Raw genomic sequence first — 23,306 nt, 5'->3', positions numbered from 1 at the left:
ATCCCTACTTTCAGTGGTGTAGGGAATGGACTCTGCCAGCAGAATCTTAGACCTATCCCAAGATTTCAATTTCCCGCAGGTTACAATGTTCACAGAGCCAATCAGGATCTCTCCAATTCAAAGTAAGATAAGGGAGCATAATTCCTTCTGTTTCATCTTTGAAAAACATGGGGGAGAGGGCCAAGTTTATCCTCATAAAAACCTTTTGCTTCCACTCCTAGGTATATACCCAAAAGAATTGAAAACAGGTGTTCAAACAAAAAGTTATACACAAATGAATGTTCATAGCAGGTCTACTCACAATAGCCAAAAAAAAAAAAAAAAAAAAAGTGGAAACGACCCAAATGTTGTTAAGCTGATGAAGGGATAAACAAAACACGGTCTAGCCATATAATGGAGTGCTGTTCAGTTGTAAAAAACAAAAACAAAAACAAAAACAAAAAAAAGTACTGACGTGTGCTACAACATGAACAAACCATTACACTAAATGAAAGAAGCCAGATACAAAAGGCCATATACTGTATGATTTCATGTATATAAAACGTCCAGAATAGTTAAATCTAGAGAGACAGAAAGACTGGTAGTTGGAAGGGAACAGGAAGTGACTGCCTAATAGGTGCAGGGTTTCCGTTTGGGGTGATGAATGCACTTAATGTCACTCAATTATGCACTTGAAGATGGTTAAAAATAATGCATTTTTTGCCATAAGTATTTTGCCGCAATAAACACATTTTTAACCACCTTCTCTTACTTGGCCTGAGGACAGACAGCAGGTTGCCCCCTCGCCTCCTCATTTCCTGGCTCAACAGCACCTAGGCTGTTGTCTCACCGTGCAGCCCCACATGGGCAAGAAGCAGGTTTTCCTGACAAATTCAACTGTGTCATCTGGGGGCACATGGCCTGGTGGTTGCCAATATGCCACCTCGCACGGCTGGCAAGCTGACTGAGCTCTGTGTGGTTGCTACGTGCCCTCAAGTGACACCTGGGAGAAAGGACAGGCGAGAGTCCAAAGTGTACAGGTGATGTGAGGGTGCCCTCGGGAAGCCAAACCCCAGCAGGTACGTGGTGGCCGCTCCTCAAGGCACAAAGCTAGTTTCCCCCGGTGAAAGGTGCCGCTGCGCTATTTCCTCTCCTTTTGGGTCACACATGCTATCAGCAAAAATGCCTATTAGCTATTGTGAGCTACTGAAAGAAGTAACTTTTTAGCAACCTTCTAGGAGATGAAGGGTTTCTTCTCGTAGGAAAAAGCCGCCAGAGAGAGCTTTCAAAATAATGGCTGAGCAGCTACAGTGGAAAACCTTTAGTCACGTACAAGAGATCTTTTTTATGTACTCCGCAAAAAAAACTCTGGAGGTCATGACTGCCAGTTTATGTGCTTTTCTGTACCCCATGTCCCTTGGGAGTTGGAAGGGGTTTCTTCCAAAAGCATCAGTTAGGCAGATGCCCATTCTGTACCTGGCCTTGTGCTAGGTGTCCTGGGAGACAGTGGCACAAGATCGTAAGTTGCCAAGACACACAGACCATGCCTGTCTTGTTCATCATGATCTCCCCATGGCCTAAACCCGGGTGCCTGGCACGTAGTAGGAGTGTAATAACTACACAGGGAAAAGAGGGAGGGAGGAATGACTACAAGGCGACACCAAAAAGTAATATACTCGCTTCAGCAGCACGGGCCAGAACACGTGGTCCTGATGACTGCTGACCCCACCCCCAACTGCTGGGAGGCCACACGACAACTCCATCACAGCAACCCTAGCTCACCACATTCCTGGGGCTCTTCTCTAGGGCCTGCCTTCGGAGCACCCCTGCCTGCCCCACCTCCCCAGCACATGCCTTAATGCTCCTGCCAGTGAATCTTTGTCATCTGCAGGTGGATCTGCCTTCTGGAAACAGCCCAACATGAGTGGGCAGGAGCAGAGATGCAGACGCAGGAGCAGGCCCACAAGCCACACACAAGAAACTTGACTCGCCCTCTCACAATGTTCAGTCCTTTACTTTTCCCCTTCTTCAATACAGGCCCTCAGCCCAGCAGCCCCACCCCCTGGGTATTTATCCAAAAGAATGGAAAACAGGCACTCACACCATTCCCTGACAGACTGTGTTCCCAGCAGCACTAGTCGCAATAGCTGAAAGGCAGATACAACCCAAATGTCCACCAGCTGATGAATGGATATAGAGAATGTGGCAGAGCCGGACGACGGCATACTATTCAGCTATCAGAAGGCAGGAAGTACTGAGATGTGCCACCACGTGGATGGACCTTGAAAACGTGACTCTACGTGGAAGAGGTCAGAGGCGCAAGGCCCCACGGTGTGTGATTCCCTTGTGTGCCATGTCCAGAGGGGACAAATTCACAGATAGGAAGTAGATGGGTGGTTGTTGGGGGGCTGGAGGGAATGGAGAGCAACTGCTCATGGGCTGTGGTTTTGTTTTGGGGCTGATGAAAAGGTTTTGGAACCAGAGAGTGGCAGTGGCTGTAGGACGTTGTGAAGGCACTAAATGCCACTCAATTGCTCCCTTAAGTGGCTGATTTTACATTCTGTGAATTTCACCTTGACAAAAGAAAATGTTTAAGTACTCACTGTGGAGCGGCCCCCTAGTCATCAGGGATTCGCTCTTCCTCACAGTCCCACCATACCACTCCTTGTGTCACCAAGCAAGTCACCAGCCCAAGGGACATGAAAGGAGGCCAAAACCAAAAACAATTGGTCTTCGACATGGGGTCACATGGCAGAGGTCTCCGGCAGGAAAAACAGAACTTGTGATGCAGTGACCCCAAGGGGTATCCTACTAACCCTTTCGTCGGTGAAAGGAAAAGCAGTCCCGATACTTCCCTGGAGGCCTCAAACTAAACGGCGGCAACTTCCCTCAGCCCCCACATTCTCTGACAGAAGAGGGACACAAATCTGTTTTCCCTTGACTAGTGTGGATATTATTCATTTCTTCAAAGGGTCAAAGGCAAATCAATCACATGCCTGCCTGTAATTTGGCTCAAGGAGGAGGTCTTTCAAAGACCTCCCCAAGGGTCTGGATGGCTTAGTGCTTCCAGCCTGAGGACAAGAGAGAAAGGGTCCACTGCCTGACCTCCGGTACCCAGTGCTGTACCCAAAACCCAGCAGGGGTTCACTAACCACACAGATGAATGAATGGATGAGGGGTGTCACCACACAGTTCCTGGTCTCAGGAGAAATGAGAGGGAAAGAAATGAGAAACTTTAAGCCAACTCAATACAGAAAAACCCACACTTACGACCCAGATGAATTGCCAGCATCTTCTGCTTTGCAAAAGGATTCACTACAGGATACTTGTAAATAGTGACATTCCTTTGTGTATTTTAAAAGAGGATTCGATTCCCAGACTTTTCCAAAACAGCGGCCTCACACAAAAGAGAGGGGAGCTCTACAGCAGGAGCAACACAGAGGCTCTTGCTCAGCTTTTCCACCTGCAGAAAATGGAGCCCTTTGCACCCTACAGCGATTTGCCTTCATCTTCTGCCCAGTGGGATCTCCACCAGGGGAGGAAGAAGACAATTAATCTACAGAGAGTCTGGTCAGGCAAATGCTTGGGGATGGAAAGCAAAAACCTTTTTAAATACCTCAGCCAGACAGGCAAGGTTAAAAAAAAATAAATCCAGAAGTCCACCCAAATGCATCCAGGTTTAGGGGTTGGTGAGGTGGGGCAGTGAGGGAAACGCCTCCCAAACTTCCAACCCCATGGTGCCTCCTACAGCCACTATGCGGCCCTATCCAGTGGTTCTGTGAGATTTGGTTTGTGTGTGGGGGGCTACCGGGATTCAAAAAGAGAAGAAAATACTCTGTTCAAGGAATTAAGCTCCTAATGATGTGTATATGATATTGTGAATACTTAGTGCCACTGAACCATTCACTTTCAAATGGTTATACTAGGTGGATTTCACCTCAATTAAAAAAAACCTGAGTATTGTCTTCTCATTCCCCCAAAACAGACTTTGGGCCCCAAGTGCCCTCTCGCAGGAGCCAGCTGACTCCTGCCAGTGACTGTCTCCCTGGAGTGTGGAGCCAAGGCCCTAGCCTGGCTTGTTAGCACTTTCCCAAACAGCCAGCCAGAGGTCTGCCTTTGACCAGCACTTGATATTTACATGGTCGAGAGGTGGCCCTGTTCTAACACTCCTTTCATTTCCTGGCCCCCACTAGGAGGCTATAGCTCAGTGCCTATGAAGTCGAGAAGCAATGTTAAGATTTGAATGAAGGTGTTTGGCCTGGACAGGCTACCAAGTGCCAGAATTAAGAAAAGTCTTCTCTTGGGGCACCTGGCTGGCTCTGTTGGTAGAGCATGCAACTCTTGATCCTGGAGTTGTGAGTTCGAATCCTACATTGGTTACAGAGATTACTTAAAAATACAATCTTAAAAAAAAGAAAAAAGTCTTTTCTTAACTCTGCAACGTGGGCTGGCATTCGGGTTAGCTTAAAGAGGCATCAAAAGGCTGGCTAGTAGTTGGAATTAACTAACAGAAATGAGAGTAGGAAAAAACGTGTTTCTAAATTTTTAACTACTGAAAATGGTTTCAACATTTGAATTCCTTTGGGATTTTGGAGAACGGGTCAGGGAAGAAAAGAGTTTGTCTGCTTACTAATGTGGTCAGAGATGGCTCTTTTTGGATCCAGAGCAGCCCAAGACCCCCAGGAGGACAGTTTCTAGCCCCAAGAGAGGCTCCTGGATGAAATCTGTTGATCAGAGACAGAGCTTCATGCAGTACTTTTATCATGTAGAGAAGTTCTAGGTGTTCCTCAGTGCCAGCTTCTCCTGGGAATCAAGTTGAATGTAAATGTGTGTGTGTGTGTGTGTGTGTGTGTGTGTGTGTGTGTGTGTAAAACAGTCCGTGCGGCACATGGTATATGAGAAAAGGCCACAAAGTGTGTGTGTGTGTGTGTGTGTGTGTGTGTGTGTGTGTGTGTGTGTGTAAAAACAGTCCGTGCGGCACATGGTATGTGAGAAAAGGCCACAAAGTGTGGCTTGCCCTGAGCCTGCGCTCTCATGATGGTGCACCCAAAGTAAACAAAAGTCATCACTAGCCCAGGACAAATGACTGAATGAGCATCCCCAAACTGCTCTGCCCTTCACGGACAGGGGCCTCGGACCTCAGAGCTGGGAGGAAGAAAAAGGCAGTTCTGCCCCTAAGCAGGGACTGGGTCCCAAAGGAAGCCTGAGGCCTGTAGACGGTGACTATAGGGTTTAGTCAGGTTGACTGGAGACTAGATGAAGGCTGGCTGAGCAGGAGTCAAGGCCTCCCTCCACAGCCTCCCATCACTTTCCCTCAGTTTTTATTAGTATCGAAGTGGTGCTTCTCACCTAGTCCTCCTTCCATGGGACCTTTAGTTCACATTCCTTTGTTTCTCCCTCCATCATCAGCTATCTAGTTAATCTTTGTTCAGTAAATAAATGATCCCCTGGTTGGGAGCCCTGAATTGGATCTTCGGGGAGGTAGGAATCCAGGACTAATGAGGGCCACAGCCTAGGTCAGAGTGAGTGGCCTTGGGCAAACCCTTGGTCCTATGGGCTCCCGGTCTAAGAGGGGTTCCACCACAAACACGGGACCCTCCACACAGGGTCAATGAGACAACAGCCAGCTGCTTCATCTGTCCAGCACTCTGGCAGTCTGAAGAAGAAACTGCTAGAGCAAGGGCCGAGTTGTGATGTCACTAAGGAGGGGGGGTTCCTTTATCAGATCAAGTCTGAGGAGAATCCCAGTGAGCATGCCCATACTAGACGTCCGTCCTGCCCTCTGCCCTGCTGCCCGGCTCAGTAGAGCTATCTAACTGTAGACAAACAGTGGCTCTCCACTAATGAGAAGATAAATGCATGTTGGCTTGTGGCCCTTGCCATGGGCCTAAATATAAGGTACTTTTCTAGAGAGGCCAGGTGAGGGAGGAAGAAAAAGGAACGGGGGTGCAGAGGCAACATCAGTGACCATAGGTAGGGGCTGTGAGAAATTGAGCATCAAGGGGCACCTGGGAGGCTCAGGGGGTTAAGCATCTGCTTTTAGCTTGGGTCATGATCCTGGGGTCCTGAGATCAAGCCCCTGGAGTCAGGCTCCCTGCTCAGTGGGGAGCCTGCTTCTCCCTCTCCCTCTGCCCCTCCCCGCTGCTCATGCTTGCTCTCTTTCTCTCAAATAAATAAATAAAATCTTTTTTTTTAAAGATTTTATTTATTTATTCATGAAAGACACACACACACACAGAGAAGCAGAGACACAGGCAGAGGGAGAAGCAGGCTCCATGCAGGGAGCCCAACGTGGGACTGGATCCTGGGTCTCCAGGACCACACCCTGGGCTGAAGGCGGCGTTAAACCGCTGAGCCACCTGGGCTGCTCTAAACAAATAAAATCTTAAAAAAAAAGAAACGCATCAGGATGGGTCCCAAGGGTTCCACTCTGATCACCAAAAAGGAGAAAGTACAAAGACAAAGGTAAATGCCAAGTGTCATTTCTTTGTAGCTAACATCCCACTCAGAACTGGGGTCAACACATTTTGCCCCAGCTCAATCTATCAGTGGGGCCACACCTACCCCACATATCTCGCTGGGAAACAGGTCCCTGTGGGCTGCCATGTTCCTGAAGAAGATGCATGCGATATGGATGCTCATGGCACAGGAACAAGAGGAAGTGGACCTCTGGGCTTTTCAAAGTGTATAGAGATTTCTGAGACACTTCAAGGAAAGCCTGTAAAGAGGGCTGACGCCCCTCATGGGAGCTGTTTGAGATGGAGGGAGATGAAAGATAATCTCCTCAGGAGTTCAGGAATCAGAGGCCAGCCCCAAGGATGATGGCTTCAAGCCCGGGCTGTGCTTACCGCTGAGAAAGCGCTTCATGGTGTCACTGCTGGCCAACTTCATGGCTGTCTGTCCCGAGTAGGTAGCCAGTGTGGGATCAGCCCCATAGGACAGCAAGAGCCAGATGGTCTCCAGGTTGTCATTGACCACCGCATCATGAACTGGCCTGTGGAGGTGATACAGGGTGAGGACAACAGGGCCCAAGTGGGAACGTGGATGTCTAGCCCCGAGCTACTTTATCAGGGAAAAGCCAAATAAGATGAGCCCAGAATCATATGGGTAAGTCAGTGTGGAAGAACCACCTCTGAACTGCACCCCTTACTCAGATCTCCCCACTTCCTTCTCCTCTGCCTCTTTTCTCCTCTCTCCCATCTCTCTCTCTTAGGTTCCCTCGATATTTTGGGACAGTCCCTAAGGTAACAATGTAGCTCCACTGGAAGCTCTGGAGTTCAGGATAACCTGAAAATAAACTTAAAGCAGATGCTAGGGGTATGAACAGAAAGATCTGAATGACCACCCAGGAGCAGGGTTGAGCAGAGTGACTCCACATGCCAGGTGGCAGTGAAGCAAAACCTGCATCTTCTAACCCAAGTGCCCCTGCTTGGTAAGCAGCTCATGTCTCAATTTTGCCCAGGAAGTAGGTCCTCTGACAGAGGGGAATGAGTGTGATTTCTTGAAGACACAGCAGGTATCTTTTTTTTTTTTAAAGCATACAGACATCAAATCAAGAGTCAAATCTGGGATGTTATACCCTACGTCAGTCTCCCATTTCCTAGAGCCCAAGACACTACCTGAGACAGATGCACCACCGGGAGGATTGGGAGGGACACCTGAGTGCTGTTTCTGGTAAAGCTACATTTGATAGGATGATCCCTGGATAACCCTCACCTCCCTTTAGTTGCCAGTGTGGACTGGCCAGCTAGGAATATATTCCCCCCACCTCCTGCCCTAAACTGCCTCCCCCTGCAGTCCAGGGTCTTCCCAAGAAATACTTCCTGACGAGGCCTGGTGTGCTGGGAAGGTCCAGGCTGCAGCAGATTCTTTGGAGAGAGGTCGGGGGGACGGACGGACGGACGGGACACGACAGGAGGGGGGGGGAGTGGCCTTCTTGCCTTGTGCCATCCTGCGCGCTGCAGTTCACATTGGCCCCGTGCTCCAGCAGGATGTTCAGGATGTCAGTCCAGCCCCTGGAGCAGGCCTCATGCAGGGCCGTGTAGCCAGCGTTGTCGCGGTGATTCACGTCTTCACTGTCCTTCTGGAGGCAGTAGAGCACGACGTCCTATAGGGACAGGGATGGCTCCGTGAGCAAAGAGAGGCCTAAATTCTTGAAATCACCCCAAGTAGGTTCGAAGGTCTCCAAATGTCCAAAGAGGAAGTCGTAGGGCCTGCACTTTATTCCAGGGACTAAGGGGCATGTCTTGAAATCTTTTGTCGACAAAGTCAGTCTTGAGATGCCATGGCCAGGGTCTCCATTCTGGGCTATTTCCTTAGCAGTGGGGAGACATTTCTTTTGACCAAGAATACTCACTGATCTGGTGTGAGTTGTTGTTGTGAGGTCCGCAGAGAGACTCACCTGCCCGCCCAGAGCTCAAACTCTCAGGCCTCAACTCCCTGAGCACTGGTTCCCTAGTCTGGGGCTTTGCAAGGCAGCAGAAGACCAGAGATAAGGCAGGTGGTGGCAAGCACAGCCTCTGATGGTAATTGGAGTACAAGGAGGAAAGAATTGGTTTGAGTGCTATCCATGGATGCTGGTTTTAATTGTTTCAAGCGCTGTCCCAGTTCTAGCCCTCCCCTCAAATCGGGATTGCTCTGAGAATAATCCAGTGTGGCCATTCATTCATATACTAGTGATTAGTTTCCCTGGGCTACAGCATAGGACCTGAGGCAGGACTCCAGGACTAGAAGCAAGCACCCCAGCTAGTCTGGCATGAAGTCAGTGGATAAGCTGAGGGGGAGGGGAAGAAGTGGGCAGCAGGACCAGGGGCCCATTACCAGCCTTCTCCCAGGCCTGGGCAACATGGGTGGCTTAAGCATCCTGTCTGACAGCTAGCTCACAGGCTGGTCGGCTAGAACGGGTGAGTGAGGAAATGAGCGAACATGCAAGGGAGTGTGCGCTTGTGCTGGAGCTGCCATCTCTTGGATATAGGAACTATCATGCTCCCTGTACCCGGGAGAGTGCAAGGCCCCCTACCCGCACCAATGCAGACAGCGTTCACCTATTCCCTCAGGCCTCAGACTACTCCTCCCTCCCGTGGCAGGCTGCCCAACCCGCTCCTGGCCTGTCTTGGTTGGTTCTCTCTGCTGTGGTCTCTTACTTGCTGGTTTGGCCCCAGGTAAAAGAAGATTAAACTTGAGGGCAGGGGTTGGTCATCTTTTCTCCTTAGATCTCCCTCGGCACCTATCCCGGCCCCCACACTAGGTGCTCAAGAAAGATGGGCAGCTTGCCAGTGAGACACTGTCAAGGCAGTTCTCCTGTGCCGACCAGCCTGGCTGGGAGTGCAACCATCTTTAAGTGAGTCAGTTATATGTATTGGAAGCCTTAAAGAAATCAAGGCCTGCTCTAAAACCCAGCAGCTCTACCCTTAAGGGCAAATCCTTAGGAACTCATCAGTGTGGTGGGCAAAGATTCCTGGTCAAGGAGTTCATATCAACAAAAATATCTGACAACAAAATTGAATTATGGTCTTGGAGTAGGCTTCCACCCTACCCTGGCATGTGGGAATCAAAAACACCCTGGTGTGAACTCAGACTAGTTGAATGGTCTTGGACACATCATTTAGTAGTGCTAAGCCTTGATGTTCTTGTGTGTAAAACGGGGCTAATAAAACCTATCTCCATAGGTCAGTGGTAAAGATAAAATGATATGAAGAATTCAGAGCTCTTAATGGGACAAAAGTGATGCTTGACAAATGCCAGCTTCCTTTCCTGCTTTCTTTCCAACCCACAGGGAAGTAGCCTCTCGGAAGTGGAGCCCAGCCCTGGCCCTCCGAAGCACTACTGACTCGTCTGCTATTGGAAGCCGAAATGAGGGGGAGCCAGAGGGTATGAAGAGTAAGCAGGAGCCCCTGTTCCTCTCTGAGTAGGGTGGGAAGCACCACAAAGAAAAATTCAAGACAACATCAAAATCCCATTTCTGGTCTAAGAATGTGTTGGATTAGCAATTTTTCAATTATTTTCATTCCCAATTGATATTCAAACGAGCCTGCATTCCCATACTCCATGAGGGCAGCCAGGTGGCCCCAGAGGCCATGTGGGCAGTAGAAGAGAGTCCAGTGGAGGCTGAAGCCCCAAACAAAGCCCTGCCCAAGCCCCAGAAGAGTCATGGAAGCTTCTCTGCAGATGCCAGGGCAGTGGCATCATGCCACTGGGGGATTTCCCTACCTTATAGCCAAGACGGGCCGCCCGCTGCAGGAGAGTCTCGCCTGCATTTTTGTTCACTATGAGCCGACGTGCCTCTGGGGGGATCTGCCGGGCTGTAGGTGACTCAGAGGCCTCCTCTGGGCCGGCACTTCGGGACTTAGAGGGTGTGCATGGTTCCGTGGGTTTTGCTGGAGTGGGAGATTTGGGAGATCGTGTCTTCTGCTGGCTCCAACGACCTTTGCCCTGGAAAGCAGAAATGGGGTCCTGGATCAGCGCAGATTCCCATCTATTCCTACCCAAGGAGTAGATGCCAAGGGACTCAACTCCTCAATCACATACGCCAGCAAATGATCAAGGGATTGGAAATCAGAGACGGAGGAGACATCCCAGCTTCCCCCAAGGACCCTGCGTGCCTTCTTTACCTGCCTCAATTTCCATTTGTTTTTACAAGTCCTATTTCTAAATCATCGAAGTGAACTGAGAATAGAGAAGCGGAGACAGGTATCTTTGACTGGAGAGGCATAGCTGCTAAGGCCTTCACTCTTGTTGCAAAAGCCTACCTTCTGGGCAGCCCGGGTGGCTCAGTGGTTTAGTGCCACCTTCAGTCCAGGGCATGATCCTGGAGACCGGGGATCGAGTCCCACATCGGGCTTCCTGCGTGGAGCTTGCTTCTCCCTCTGCCTGTGTCTCTGCCTCTCTCTCTCTCTCTCTCTCTCTCTCTCTCTGTCTCTCATGGATAAATAAATGAAATCTTTAAAAATAAATAAATAAATAAAATTTTAATAACCTGCCCCAGCCTCTTCCCACCTTCCTCTGTACCACAGCCCTAGATCACATTCATGCCCACATCGGGTAGTAGAAAGCACTCAGGCTCAAGAGTCAGACAGACCTAGGTCTGGAATCTTGCCTATGCCACCCACTAGCTACAAGACCTGGGTTAAGGCCTAACCTCTCTGAGCTTCACTTTCTCCCTCATGGGCTCATCAGATGAGGAAGTACTGTGTTCTAGCAACTGTACTCAAGTAACCAGACCCAAGGAGCCTCATCTGCACCTGGACCTAATTTAGATGATGAGATTCTAAATTGGGAACTGGGGGCACCTAGGTGGCTCAGTCCATTAAGCATCTGCCTCCAGCTCAGGTCATGATCTCAGGGTCTTGGGATGGAGCCCTGTGTCGGGCTCCCCACTTAATAGAGAGTCTGCTTCTCTCTCTGCCTCTGCCTTTGTTCATGCTCTCTCTCTCTCTCTCTCTCTCTCTCTCTCTCAGATAAATAAAATTTAAAAAATAAAAATAAATAAACTGGGAGCTGACATCCTAACTGGACAAAACTTCAGGGGGCCTTGGGGAGAGGTGGGTCAGCCTTGCATGTGGGAGGGACATGAATCATTAGGCACCCAGGGGGCAGACTTTGCCCTCACCAGCTACTAATATGGTCCCTGATGACCCCTCTTGATATTTGTGCTCTTACATAGCACCCCCTGCCGCCCCACTGGACAGGACTGACTGGTGTAGCCAACAGGAGAGTGCAAGGGTGACAGTGTGTGACTCCCAAAGCCATTTCCTAAAAGACAATGTGACTTCGGCCTCACTCTCTTTTGAATCACTTGTTCTGGGGGAAACCAGCTGCCACATCACGAGGACACTCAAGCAGTCCTTTGGAGATGCCCACAGGGCAAGGAGAGAAGGTGTCTCCTGCCAATGACCAGCCATGTGGGAGAGCCCCTCTGGAAGTGGACTTTCCTGCCCCAGTCAAGCCTTTGGTTTAATGGAGCCCTGGATGATACCCTGACTGCAACCTCATGGGAGACCCTAAGCCAGACCCAACTAAGCTGCTCATGAGTCCCTGAACCCTAGTAGCTGTGGAAGATAGTATGTTTGTTGTGTTGAGCTGCTAAGTTTGAGGGTAATCTGTCAGACCACAATAATCAACTCATACATACCACTTATCCAAATCTCATGAAAATCCTATGTCTTCTATAACATTCTACAACACTCTAGCCTTCTTCTCCGCATACTCAGAACACCTAGCCTACAACAATCTGGTGCCTGGTGCCAGGCTTTTAACTTCCTTCCACTATTTCATGGACAAGTCTGGTCTCCCCTTCTAGATTTGAAGCTCCTTCAGGGTTGGTTTTATATTGTCATCTTCTCTTTTGTTCCTTACACACTTTTCTCGGGGCTGGACACATCATCACAACAAATATTTGTTGACTTGATTCAAGCCATCTCTGTGCAGAGCCCTGGGCAGACAGAAAAGTTACCTAGAAAATCATAAAGTCCAGAAAGTAATGGCAGCAGGGAAAAGACCAGAGCCCAGGGCATTTGTCTCCTCTAGTAAATCCCAAGACAACCAGAGCTGCTATCCATCCCTGTTCCTAAAGGGAGGAGAGGCCCAGTCACTAGCAGGAAGGCACTGCCTATGAGTGTAGAGTTTTGCTCTACTGCCACGAGGACAGAGGTAGATAATGGCAATACTGGAGAATGCAGGGTAAAGTTCCCAGGTTTTTGCTAAGCCAAGTCAGGAGCCAAAGGGTAACACTCCTTCTGGGGGCAAGAGCTGCCAGAGACAACGGAAGCTGCCTGAGAAGGGGAGGAGCAAGGATAAATGGGGGGCCCCGCCCCTCCCTTCATCCCCCCTGGCTAAGAGCCCCTGTGGGAAGAAGTCTTTGGCCAGTGCCCCAGCTTTAGTGTTGCAGGCACATCCCCCACCCTCCCCCCACCTCACTTCCCACTACAAAGCACCGTGCCATGGGGGCATCCAGAGCAGGTGGTGGTGACTGGGAAAGAAAGAAAGGCAGGAGGGAGAAAGGGAGGTTCTGTGAAGGGACAGAACCTCTCTCGGAGGAACATTTCAGCAGACACAGTGCCAGGCGGAATAACCAGACACAACTATCAGCGTGTGCCGCTGAATGTCAGGAGGCTGGTCACCTTTGTGTGGGACAGGGCCATCTGAGTGTCTGGGGAGGAGTAGCAGGGGAAGAGGAGGGGGACACCCACCTTTCACCAGAGCTGCTCAGCATTGCAGTGTGTCCCTGACTGGCCGCCCCCACCCCCGATGTCTCCCAGATACAGACAGAAGCCACCCATTCATAGGGTGGAGGCCCATAGAAAGAGCCTGGGCAGTCAGGTCTGTTTCGTGTCCCCACTCTGTCACTTAGAACCACTGGGTGACCTCGTGCAAGACCCCTAGCCTCCCAGAGCCTCAGTTTCCTCATCATAAAATGAGGACAACAATGCCCACCTCTAACAGCTGTTGTGGGAATTAAGGACAACCATGTGAACGGAGCTCTCAGCACAAAGCAGAGTTCTTTCTTCCTCCCCCGCCCCGGGGGTCTGAGGGAATGGTCACTACTATCTTGCCACTCCATGCCTCTGTTCTCTCATCCTTGCCTTGACCTGAAGCTCAAGAGTGTACACCAACCTCAAAGAGCACTTTACAGTTATCAAAGCCTTTTAAGTCCATTGCCTCCTTTGTTCCTCCAAGCACCCTTGTGAGATAGAAAGGATGTGAAGTATCATCTCCATTTTTAAGGATGAGGAAATAAGCTTGAATACCTTGTCTGAGCTAGAACCAGATTCTAGGAGGAAGGGAAAAAAGAGGGGGAGATGAACACCTGGGTCTCCCACCTTTTGCCAGTGCCACCCAGGGATCCCTGCTCTGGAGCTGGAAAGAGCTAGAAAAATCCAACCACCAAACAAACCCAGTATGATCTTTTTTTTTGGGGGGGGGTCGCCAATGACATTTGAGCCTGGATCTTTGATTCTCTCAAATGTAAAGCTTACTGAGGACTGAGGACTATGTGATTTTTTTTTTCAAATGGTACAATGTAGAACCCGAAACCCATGATGTGAACATCAGACCCCCAAAAAGATGTCAATTATGAACAGGGATTCTAGAATGCTGGCCTGGCTACTGATTGGTGAGTGCCCACTTGCCTGTTCCTCTGCTTCCTGTAGAAGCAAAGAACTGGTGAGCTGGGGATGGGGAAGGGCAGCTATAACTCCTTCAGCTCTACCCTCAAGTAACCTTTGTCTGGACATCAACATCCTTGCTTCTACAAGTTGTTTTCTACCTTGATTGATTCAGAAAACTCTGACTGGTTTCCAGGGAGTTAAGCTCAGACAAAAGCTTCTTGATTGGATGTTAACAAGCTATTCAGGCTAACATCCTGCCATATTCTTCAACTCTTTCTTAACTCAAAGGAGATCCAAGGACTGTTGAGGAAAAGCCATTAAGAACCAAACCTGAGAGCTTGCAGACTCTTGTTAACTATAACTTTAGTTTCCATTCTTCAAATGCAACCCCCAACTCTTCTAGAACCACTTCAAAATACTTTAATAAATATGAGTTAAGGGGTGCCTGGGTGGCTCAGTCAGTCAAGTAAACTAGCTGCCTTCAGCTTAGGTCATGATCCCAGGGTCCTGGGATTGAGTCCTGTGTCTGGGTCCTGGGATTGAATCCTGTGTCTGGCTCCTTGCTTAGCAGGGAGTCTGCTTCTCTCTCTGCCCTTCCCACTGTTGATGCTTATGCTTGTCTCTCTCTCTCTCTCTCTCTCTCTGAAATAAAGAGATAAAATCTTAAAACAATATATGAGTTAATTTGGTCCTCCCCATCCACTCACTCACTCACTCAGAGGACTATGGATCGGGGAGCCTCTAGAAAGCCCGCCATCCTAGCCTGCTCCCTTCCCATCAACTCCCCTCAATGGCAACGGTACCTTTGCCTCTTCTGAGACATTTGCCATGTGCTTGGTCTTGCACTTTCGTTTTCCCGATGGCTTTTCTGAATTTTCAAGGCAGGCTGGCTCCTCCAGGTTATTTGGGAGGAAACCATTTGGTGAATCTGAGATCCCCTGGGCTTTGTTGGGCAAGAGAAGGTTCCTGTTCCTGAGGCGGTGCTCCGAACTTTGGGAGGAAGTCTTCTGCTTACGGGCCTTTAAATCTGAAGGCAAGAAACAGGAAAAAATGGGTATCAGGGAAATGGAACACAGAAAAGCAATGCCTTCCTCTAAGATGAATCAGAAGGTTTTGGGGATTAGAATCTCAATGCCAAGTTGTCTATCAGCTACCAGTGTCTAGTGTGGTGCCAACAATTCCACTAAATGTCTCTCAAGTGGACACTACCTCAGTATCAAAATCCCTTCTCTCCAAGCTGGTGATGACTCCCAGCCCTGCCAGCAGGGGGCAGCCCATCTAACTGTCCCCAAGATGAGGGTAATTTTAAAAGGATTTCCCCCGTAGCCCAGAGCAAATCAGAGCTTTCTTTTCAGCTCTTCCCCCATCGCTTTGGTCTCTCTCTCCATTCCAGTGTGAAAACAAATTTAGCAGCTCTGCTGAAGCAAAGTATGAAGTATACTAGGGTGGGGCGTAAATGGAGAAGTCTTCCTTCATTGCCTCAGCTCTCCTACCTGACTGCCTGGTTGGTCACTCTCTGAGGATACCAAGATCGAAGCCACAAAAATTCCCTGAAACCATAAGGTGCCATGGGCCTACTTAGCTGGTGGGCAGTCACAGAAAGCTGCTGTCTGCCCTGGTTGAAAATCAAGTCACTGGAATACACTGGACAACATCTCAGCCACAGCTCACTAGACAAAGCACTTTCTGGATTCAAAAAGCATGGCTGCGATTCAAGGGGCCCCTGGGTGGCTCAGTCAGTTGAGTGGCTGACTCTTGGTTTCAGCTCAGGTCATGATCTTAGAGTGGTAGGATTGAGCCCCGAGTCAGGCTCCAAGCTCAGCATGGAGTCTGCTGGAGATTCTTTCCCCTTCTCTCTCCCTCACAGTCTGCTCCTCCCCCAACTTGCCTGGCACACATACTCACATATACTCTTGTTGTCTACAATAAATAAATAAAATCTTTTGTAAAAAAAAAAAAAAACAATGAAAGAGAAAGTGTGCTGTGATTCTTATAGCTCTTTCCACATGCAGAGCACAGATCCCTGAGTGGCACTGGGAGCTTCAGTGCCAACAGCCTCATCTCACAGGTCAGTCCTAAACCCCATGTATAGAGGGGATAGATTGGGTTTACCCTCATCTCTTAACTAATATTAGTGTTACATGGCTTGGCCACTACTGTATGATTGGCTGGAGGCAAGTCATAATCTCCTACAGCCTCAGTTTCTATGTCTGTAAAATGGAGAAGATACATTCCACCTCAGAGGATTGGTGTGAGAATTAAATGAAGTAACATATACAAAACCCCTTTATAAGGTGCTATAAAGAAGTCATCCTTATCGTATTATCACAGTGCAAGCTACTTAGGGAGGGCCTTGCCCATGTGTTCTTTATTTCCCCCACAGAACTGAACAGATGGCAAAAGATCAGGATGTCTAGGAAATGAATAACTGCAGCCTCAGTTTCTCCAATTTGTGAACCAAGGGGGTTAAGCAAGATCCAAGAGTTCTTAACTCGCCTCCTTCGACTATGGCATGTATTCTTACATATGACATTACCAAGGGCAAATCCAGATGTTGGAGCCATCACTAGAGTATGAGGAATTGGCTCTAGGTTACATACAGCTCTTAGAAGGCCAGCTGTCATACCAGTCCTTTCTCCCAACTAGCCCCAACCCACCAGTGGGTCCCCACATCTGTCCAATAACTGTTGTGTTACATGGCTTCTAATGGCAATTCCAACCAGAACATTCTAAACCAGGGCTTTTGATGCAAGTCTGGGCTGAGGCAAAAGAGGAAGGAACAGAACTATGCCTTGTGAGGGAGGACCTCAGGAAACATGGGGAAGCCATATTACAGCATTCACCACCACAGGAAAAGCAGTAGCTCCCTACACCGTTTACCCAGGGCAGGGCAGGCTCTAGAGTTTATTCAATTGCAGTGGAGCAAGAACTTCAGAGTAGCACGGAAAGAAACAGAGTGGAAGTAGTAGGTGTGTGAGTGGAAGTGGCTCTTCCTATCCCCTCTGCAGGTCAAGGAGGGAGATACCAAAGTCCAGGACAAAACAAAAGGTCATGAGGGTGCCTGGGTGGCTCAGCCGGTTAAGCGGTTAAGCGTCTGACTTCAGCTCAGGTCATGATCTCGGGATCCTGGGATGGAGGAGCGTTGGGCTTCACGCTCAGCAGGGAGTCTGCTTTTCCCTCTCCTTTTGCCCCTCCCCACCTACTAGTGCACAACATGCTCTCTCTCTCTCTCTCAAATAAATAAATAAATAAAATCCTTAAAAAAAAAAAAAACGAAAAGGCCATGAGATTCAGACAGAAGTAGGGTGACCTATCTATAGTTTGGCCTCTGCCTGACTACCTGATGTCAACCTCAAAGATAGGTAGTAATAGGAAGGATCCGAGCTTTCCTGAGAAGAGAGATGTTTGCCAGGCAATCTCTTCATGAAGGTGTCACCATCAGTCTGGAGAAAGATAACCAAACCATAAGCCAAAGCCAACAGCCTTGACTCAAGACCCTTAGACATGTGCGTGGAGGGATAATAACCTGCGTTCCAACAATTGAAGCTGCCCCCAAATCAAACAGGATGCCTTGCTAAGCAGTGTTCTCCATGATCCTGGAGGTGTTTAAGTAAAGGCCACCTGTCAACAGTGCAGTGTTCCAGAGATCTCTGCTTTGGGTGGAAAACAGAACCAGGTAACCTCGAAGGTCCTTCTGATTCCAAAACCAGTAAGTTCCACAGGAAGCGTCCAAGCTTGTAGGAAACCAGCTCTCCTTAGAGAAGACTGGGTGACACAAAAGTTCCTCTTCATCCTAACACAAGTGGCTGAGACCAATGGCTTGACACCTCATTCCTGACCGATCCCTTATGGCTCTGGCAGGAAAAAGGGAAAATTATTTCCATTCTCTCATACAGTTGATGAAAATGAGCTCCATTGTCCTCTGCAGTGTAGGGATGGCATCGTATACATCTCTACTTAAACAGAACTGGAAATGAGGTTTAGCCGTCTTTGCATTGCAGCAAAGCCAGAATCTACTACCCCCTCAGAACGCAGTTATTCAGTTTTCAAGAAAAGGGAGACTGTAGATATTTCCCAGTGGCTCAAGATACATACATTATCAGAGACAATCAATTGTTGCTTCAAGGGCAGAGGTCAGAGGGAGAGAGCAAGAGACAGATGTGCTCTTATGGAACCCAGAGACACACTTTTTGCTCATCTAGAAATCCACTACAGAAATGTGCCCCCCCCCAAAAAAAAAAACCATGAGGAATGGGCCCAAACAGTACTTAGCCGAACATACTGATACACTGATAAATTAACTTTGGTGACAGTCTGTGCCTCCACGATTACATATGATGCATCTGATGTAGCCAAAGAAAGCCTGGGTTTCTCCTTGGTCTGCCTGCTTTTCCAACTCAGGTCCAACAAAAAATGATGCCACCTCAGGTCACCTCAAAGCTTCACTCTGCCTCTTAATAACCTTTGTAGCTTTAATTGAGAAAGCAAAGTTGTGCCCGCTTCTACTTGAAGTTCTTCTGTTAACTTGAGGAAACTTTGTACTTCTTTTTAGTGTAGGGGCTGGAGGCATCCCAGGAAAGGCAGCCAATGCCTCTTTCTTCTTGAACCCAGGATTCTAGGAGAGAGAATCCAACCTCCCAAGACCCAGCTCCCCTCAAGCCAACCAGAGAACTCCCTGGTAACGAGTTGTTCTAGGCCAAGGATGCCACTGTGGCCTTGCCCACAGGTTCAGACTCTTATACGAGGGCTCGGGCCTTCATGTCCTCCGCTCACCTGCAGGTCAGTCCAGACTCATTCGATCTGAACCCCAAGCCAAAACCTTGGGACTGGAGTTGAGTGACCCCCTCTGGCAGCTGGAGCTCATAGCACCAGGTTTCTATGGGTGCAGAGGCCTTTGGCTGGCGAAGAGAAGGCAGAGATGGGAACACCCAGAATGCCCGAGGGTCCCCAGAGGCCAACATCACTGTGGTTTGGGGACGAGTGACAGCAGCTCACTGGGGCACAAGCCCCCAGCCTGCCTTACCTGCTCTCCCTTTCCGCTGCTGCTCTTCTTCTTGCTCTGTCAGGTACTCTCCAGTCTGATATTTTCGGCTCTTCTGTCGTCTCCGCTTCTTCCTCTTCACCAGGCCTTCCTCCTCTTCTTCCTCCTCCTCCTCATTGGTGTCCCACATTTGACGGGCAGCCTCTGTCCTCCAGGGCATTTCTCGGGCTCGCCATAGATGCCGGCGGCCCTGGCTCAGCAGAGTTTTGTCCTGGGCATGGTGGCTGCGATACTGGGTGTCCCGTTGGGTCTTCCTCACCTTTCGACGCTTAGCTGGGGTGGGGGTCACATCTTCTTCCTCCTCTGTGGGGAAGACCTCCTGGCTTCCCATGTCACTGTCTGCCATACCAGCAAAGGAGCTACAGATGCTTCCTGTGGACGGGATGTACAGAGGACGGTCAGGTACCTCTTCAAAGGACAAAGAGTACGATGTCGAAGCAAGTGCCCTGGATTAGAAGCTTGAAGGTCTGGGTTCAAGTTCAGGCTCTGCCAGTTATTAGTTGTGTGCTCTGGGAAAGTTCCTTCACTTCTGTTTCCTTCTCTATAAAACAGGGACACTGTTCTCTGCCTTACTGGCCTCACAGGACTGTTATGAGGCTCAAATGAGATAATCAGCCCATAAGCACTTTACAGAGTCCAGTATACCACACAAATATTGAGAATCCAAGCCACATGCCCTTCCTTATCCATGTTGCCATGACTTTAATTCATTGCACAAACTCTGACTTAGTGGCTTACAAGTTGCCCAGCATTATGTGAGGAGCAAGAGGGGGTCATAGGTCCCTGCCCTTCGGGAAATTAGGGTTCAGCAGTAGGTGAGGGAGGGCAGATCAGCAGGGCACCCCCACCCCTGCTCACTATGTGACCACCAGTCTCACTGAAAGAGCTACTCTGGACAAGCAGAATCGTCACAAAAGAGTCTCAGGAAGATCGAAGCCAGGAGTCCCTTTCATGTGACACAGCCTGGGTTAGTCCCACTCAAAAGCTCCTCCAGCCAGGCCCTCTTCCCTTTCATTGACCCCACCTCCTATTAAGTGGCCAAGAGTCCAGGGGTGGAGCTCCCTCCCTGCATGCCCCCTCCTCCCCACTGCAGCTGTTACTCACTGCCACTGGGCAGGCACTGCTCTCCCCTCTCCCCAGGACCCTAGTGTCATGGTACCCTTCCTGCCCACCTCCATCATCTTGCCCAGAGGCCATTTCATCCCCACTCCCTCCTTCAACTCTGCTAACCACAAAAATATGACCCTAAATTGGCCCAGTTTAGCACAACAGCAGATCTGACAATCTTCTTCAGAAGTAGCTCTGAGACACCACCATCTTTCTCCCAAGGACTTGCTATTAACTCGACAATCCCCAAACACAAGCGAGGTCAGCAGAAGAAAGAAATGGTTTCAAGGCAAACAGAGCAGCCCTTAACCAAAGCTTGAAGTCAGTCAGATTGTTTAAAAGACAGCAAATATCCAGTAAAATTTCCATATACAGACCGGGCAGGGAACGAAGTGTTCTGGTTAATCTAATATTCTGGTTAATGCGGAATCACCATAGAGATCACACAGGGATCACCAATTTCCAAAGAATCAAATACAGTACAATGTGTTTAACAGTAAAACGGGACTGGGCATAATGTAATCACTCTTTGATGATTCAGAAGACACTTCAGGATTTTGCAAGGCCTCCAGGCCATCATTACGAGCCCCAATTACCACTGCGCTTTCCATGTGCTGAGATGCCAGTTAATAGAATGTCAGATAGCCGAGTTTACACCATGCCCTGCTTCCCCATTCTATCCACTTTGCATGGAAATACGGGTGAACCAGGGCAACCACTTCTAGTGCTACATACCAATGTGGAAACTAGCAGACAACAGTGGTGGCTAGAGAGAACTATCTTTTTTTAGACACTGAATACAAAACCAGGGAACCAAATGTGATTCTATGGGCCCTGACAACTCAATGACCATTTCTTATTTTGTTGATACCTGTCACATAGGGCAGTAAGTCCAAAGGCTGTGTATCTGTGCATGAGACTGGCCCTGATAATCAGGAGGTGCCAAAGCTTGGAGTAGGCACATTTACCCAAGTGGCACAGGCCCTTCCTCTTTCCACCACTGGCTGCCAACCAGAGATGTCAAATCTCTGTTCGGAAAAGCCCTGCTTGGAAAAGCTAAGCAAGCAGTCCTACAATTCTGGGCCATGTCTCCCCTCCCCACCCTGGGCTCTCTTGACTCTGCAAGGAGCTGAGCATCTAAGCACAGTTGGTCCAATTCTCAACTCTCCACCTGGGCCAACAGCAAAATTGCTTGACCGGACTTCTACCTCTCTCTGCAGAGAAGAGCCAAGATGGGCCACGGCTTCCGCCTCACTCACCAGACTGACTGCGCGTCCGCGTGCTCAGAACCACGGGGATGAAGTCACGGAAACTGCTCTTTGCTTTCTTCTCCAAGGAACCTGGAGCGATGTGTGGTTTTAGGGCAGAAGGCAGAAATATCACAATCAGGAGTCCAAGAACTGAAAGCCCCGCTGGAGAGGCTTGGGTGGAAAAATCAAGGGAGGGTTTGTGTTTTCCCTGGATCACATTTATTAGCTCTCCTGATGCTGCTCTCACCTCTGTACATCTCCTGGAGAAGGAGGAGCACTCCCCGGTGGTTTTCGAAAACTGGGAGTTGAGTCTTTTTTGATGACCCCAAGAAAAGACTATGTACAGAATCGATTTGCCGCATGCCCAAAAGCTGAAGGCCTGGCTGCCTGTCTGACTACAAGGCCACAGCACCTCTACGAGGTTAGAACTAAGCTGTGGCAGGTCCCAGACAAGGGCAACCTCAATGGATTGTAGAGCACCGAGCGAGGCAGGAAGATGGGAGGAGGGAGTGGTGGACAAAGGAAAACTACTGTATAAGAACAGACTAGAAAAAGGCAGGTCATGTCAGACAGGCAAGGCCATGAAAACAGGCTACCATGCACAGGAACACTGGGGTGTCTCTCTCAGATGAGGGCACCAAGGAACTGGTAGTGGTAGAGCGTACAGGTTAAGTACACACCTCCCTACTCCAAACAGACTGTGTGTCCCTCAATAGTAAGGGTTCAAGATTTCCCTAAGCACTTCTGGCTAGCTAGCTGGGTATTAATTTTTAACTTTTTATAATAGGAGTTTTCAGATATACCAAGGTAGGAAAAAAAGGTGTAATAACGAACCCCGTCCTGCTGTTTTAGTCCCAATCCCCGCGAACTGTTTCTTCTCTGAGCCTAGACCCATTGCAGGGTAATGGGTCAGCTCCTCCACTGTAGGACTGACTTTTGTCTGAAAACCGCCTTCTTTGGCTTTCAGGGTGTCCCTTATCCTTAGTGACCAGGGTGAAGAGAATCAGCCCCTTATCCCTTCCCTTGGATTTCAGAGGTGTCAATTATATCTTCCTTCCATACTGAGGAAGTCTCACTTTTCTGGGCAGTCCAGAGCCATCTCCACTCCCCACAACCTGCCACCGACCTGCCACAGGGACCTCTCCAGCCCAGTCCAAAGGGCAAGGACCTGTGGAGCCTACCTTCCTCGTGGCCATCGGCTCGTTTTCCTGGAGACTGGGAATCTGGCTTTGCTGGCTTCCGGTGCTTGTGCTTTACCCTGACTCCATTGTGCTCTTTTCCTGAATCTGAAGCCCCCCTGGGGCTTTTCTTGGTGGGTTCCTGGGGGTCACTAGGTGGCTTCCGGCACTGTGGAAAGGTAGAGAGAGAGTCAAGTCTGAGATCAGTTTGGCTGTCCTAAGAAAACTTTGCCACTGGTAAGTCTGGTGCCCCATTCTGATACAGACAGGAGCTGCTGGGTGGGGGAAACAGGGGGGTACAGGGGAAGGGACTGCCTACTGCCCACCACTGTGGGCTACCAAGGCTTTCTGGGCCTGAACCCCATGGTCTAACTAACCCCCATGGACATCCATACACCATTATTTTTACAGGTCTATGGAGGATGCATTCACAAGCCACATCGACCTCCAAAGTCATTTTCGAAGATGCAAAGTTACGCCCATGCTCTCTATCCAAACAGTAAGAGAGACTGGCAGAGAACAAAAATGCCTCCTTGGCAAGTCAGGTAACCACACTGGTCAAATAACTTCACTGCAAGTGATACAGACACCAACAACTGAAAACAATTCTTCATCCGGGCCCACTCAAGAAATGGCCTATCTCCAT

At 49.2% G+C, this 23,306-nt stretch overlaps 1 protein-coding gene across 5 annotated transcripts in view; it reads right to left on the bottom strand.

Annotated features, from left to right (window-relative positions):
- Positions 1–23,306, bottom strand: part of BCORL1 (BCL6 corepressor like 1) — a 64,385-nt gene that overhangs the window by 7,505 nt on the left and 33,574 nt on the right. For 4 of the 5 annotated variants that reach the window (XM_038588280.1, XM_038588278.1, XM_038588279.1 and 1 more), the window contains 7 exons: positions 22,664–22,829; positions 21,492–21,572; positions 19,108–19,497; positions 14,888–15,111; positions 10,189–10,410; positions 7,920–8,086; positions 6,828–6,973 (listed from right to left, as the gene is read on the bottom strand). In XM_038588280.1, the coding sequence (XP_038444208.1) occupies positions 6,828–6,973; positions 7,920–8,086; positions 10,189–10,410; positions 14,888–15,111; positions 19,108–19,497; positions 21,492–21,572; positions 22,664–22,829 (1,396 nt within the window). The remainder of the gene's footprint in view (positions 1–6,827; positions 6,974–7,919; positions 8,087–10,188; positions 10,411–14,887; positions 15,112–19,107; positions 19,498–21,491; positions 21,573–22,663; positions 22,830–23,306) is intronic. The other variant, XM_038588281.1, reaches the window with a different exon arrangement.

Source organism: Canis lupus, chromosome X (assembly GCF_011100685.1).
Source record: "Canis lupus familiaris isolate Mischka breed German Shepherd chromosome X, alternate assembly UU_Cfam_GSD_1.0, whole genome shotgun sequence".
NCBI lineage: Eukaryota > Metazoa > Chordata > Mammalia > Carnivora > Canidae > Canis > Canis lupus.
The sequence above is the reverse complement of the archived record's forward strand: the minus strand, read 5'-3'. Positions and strand labels throughout refer to the sequence as shown.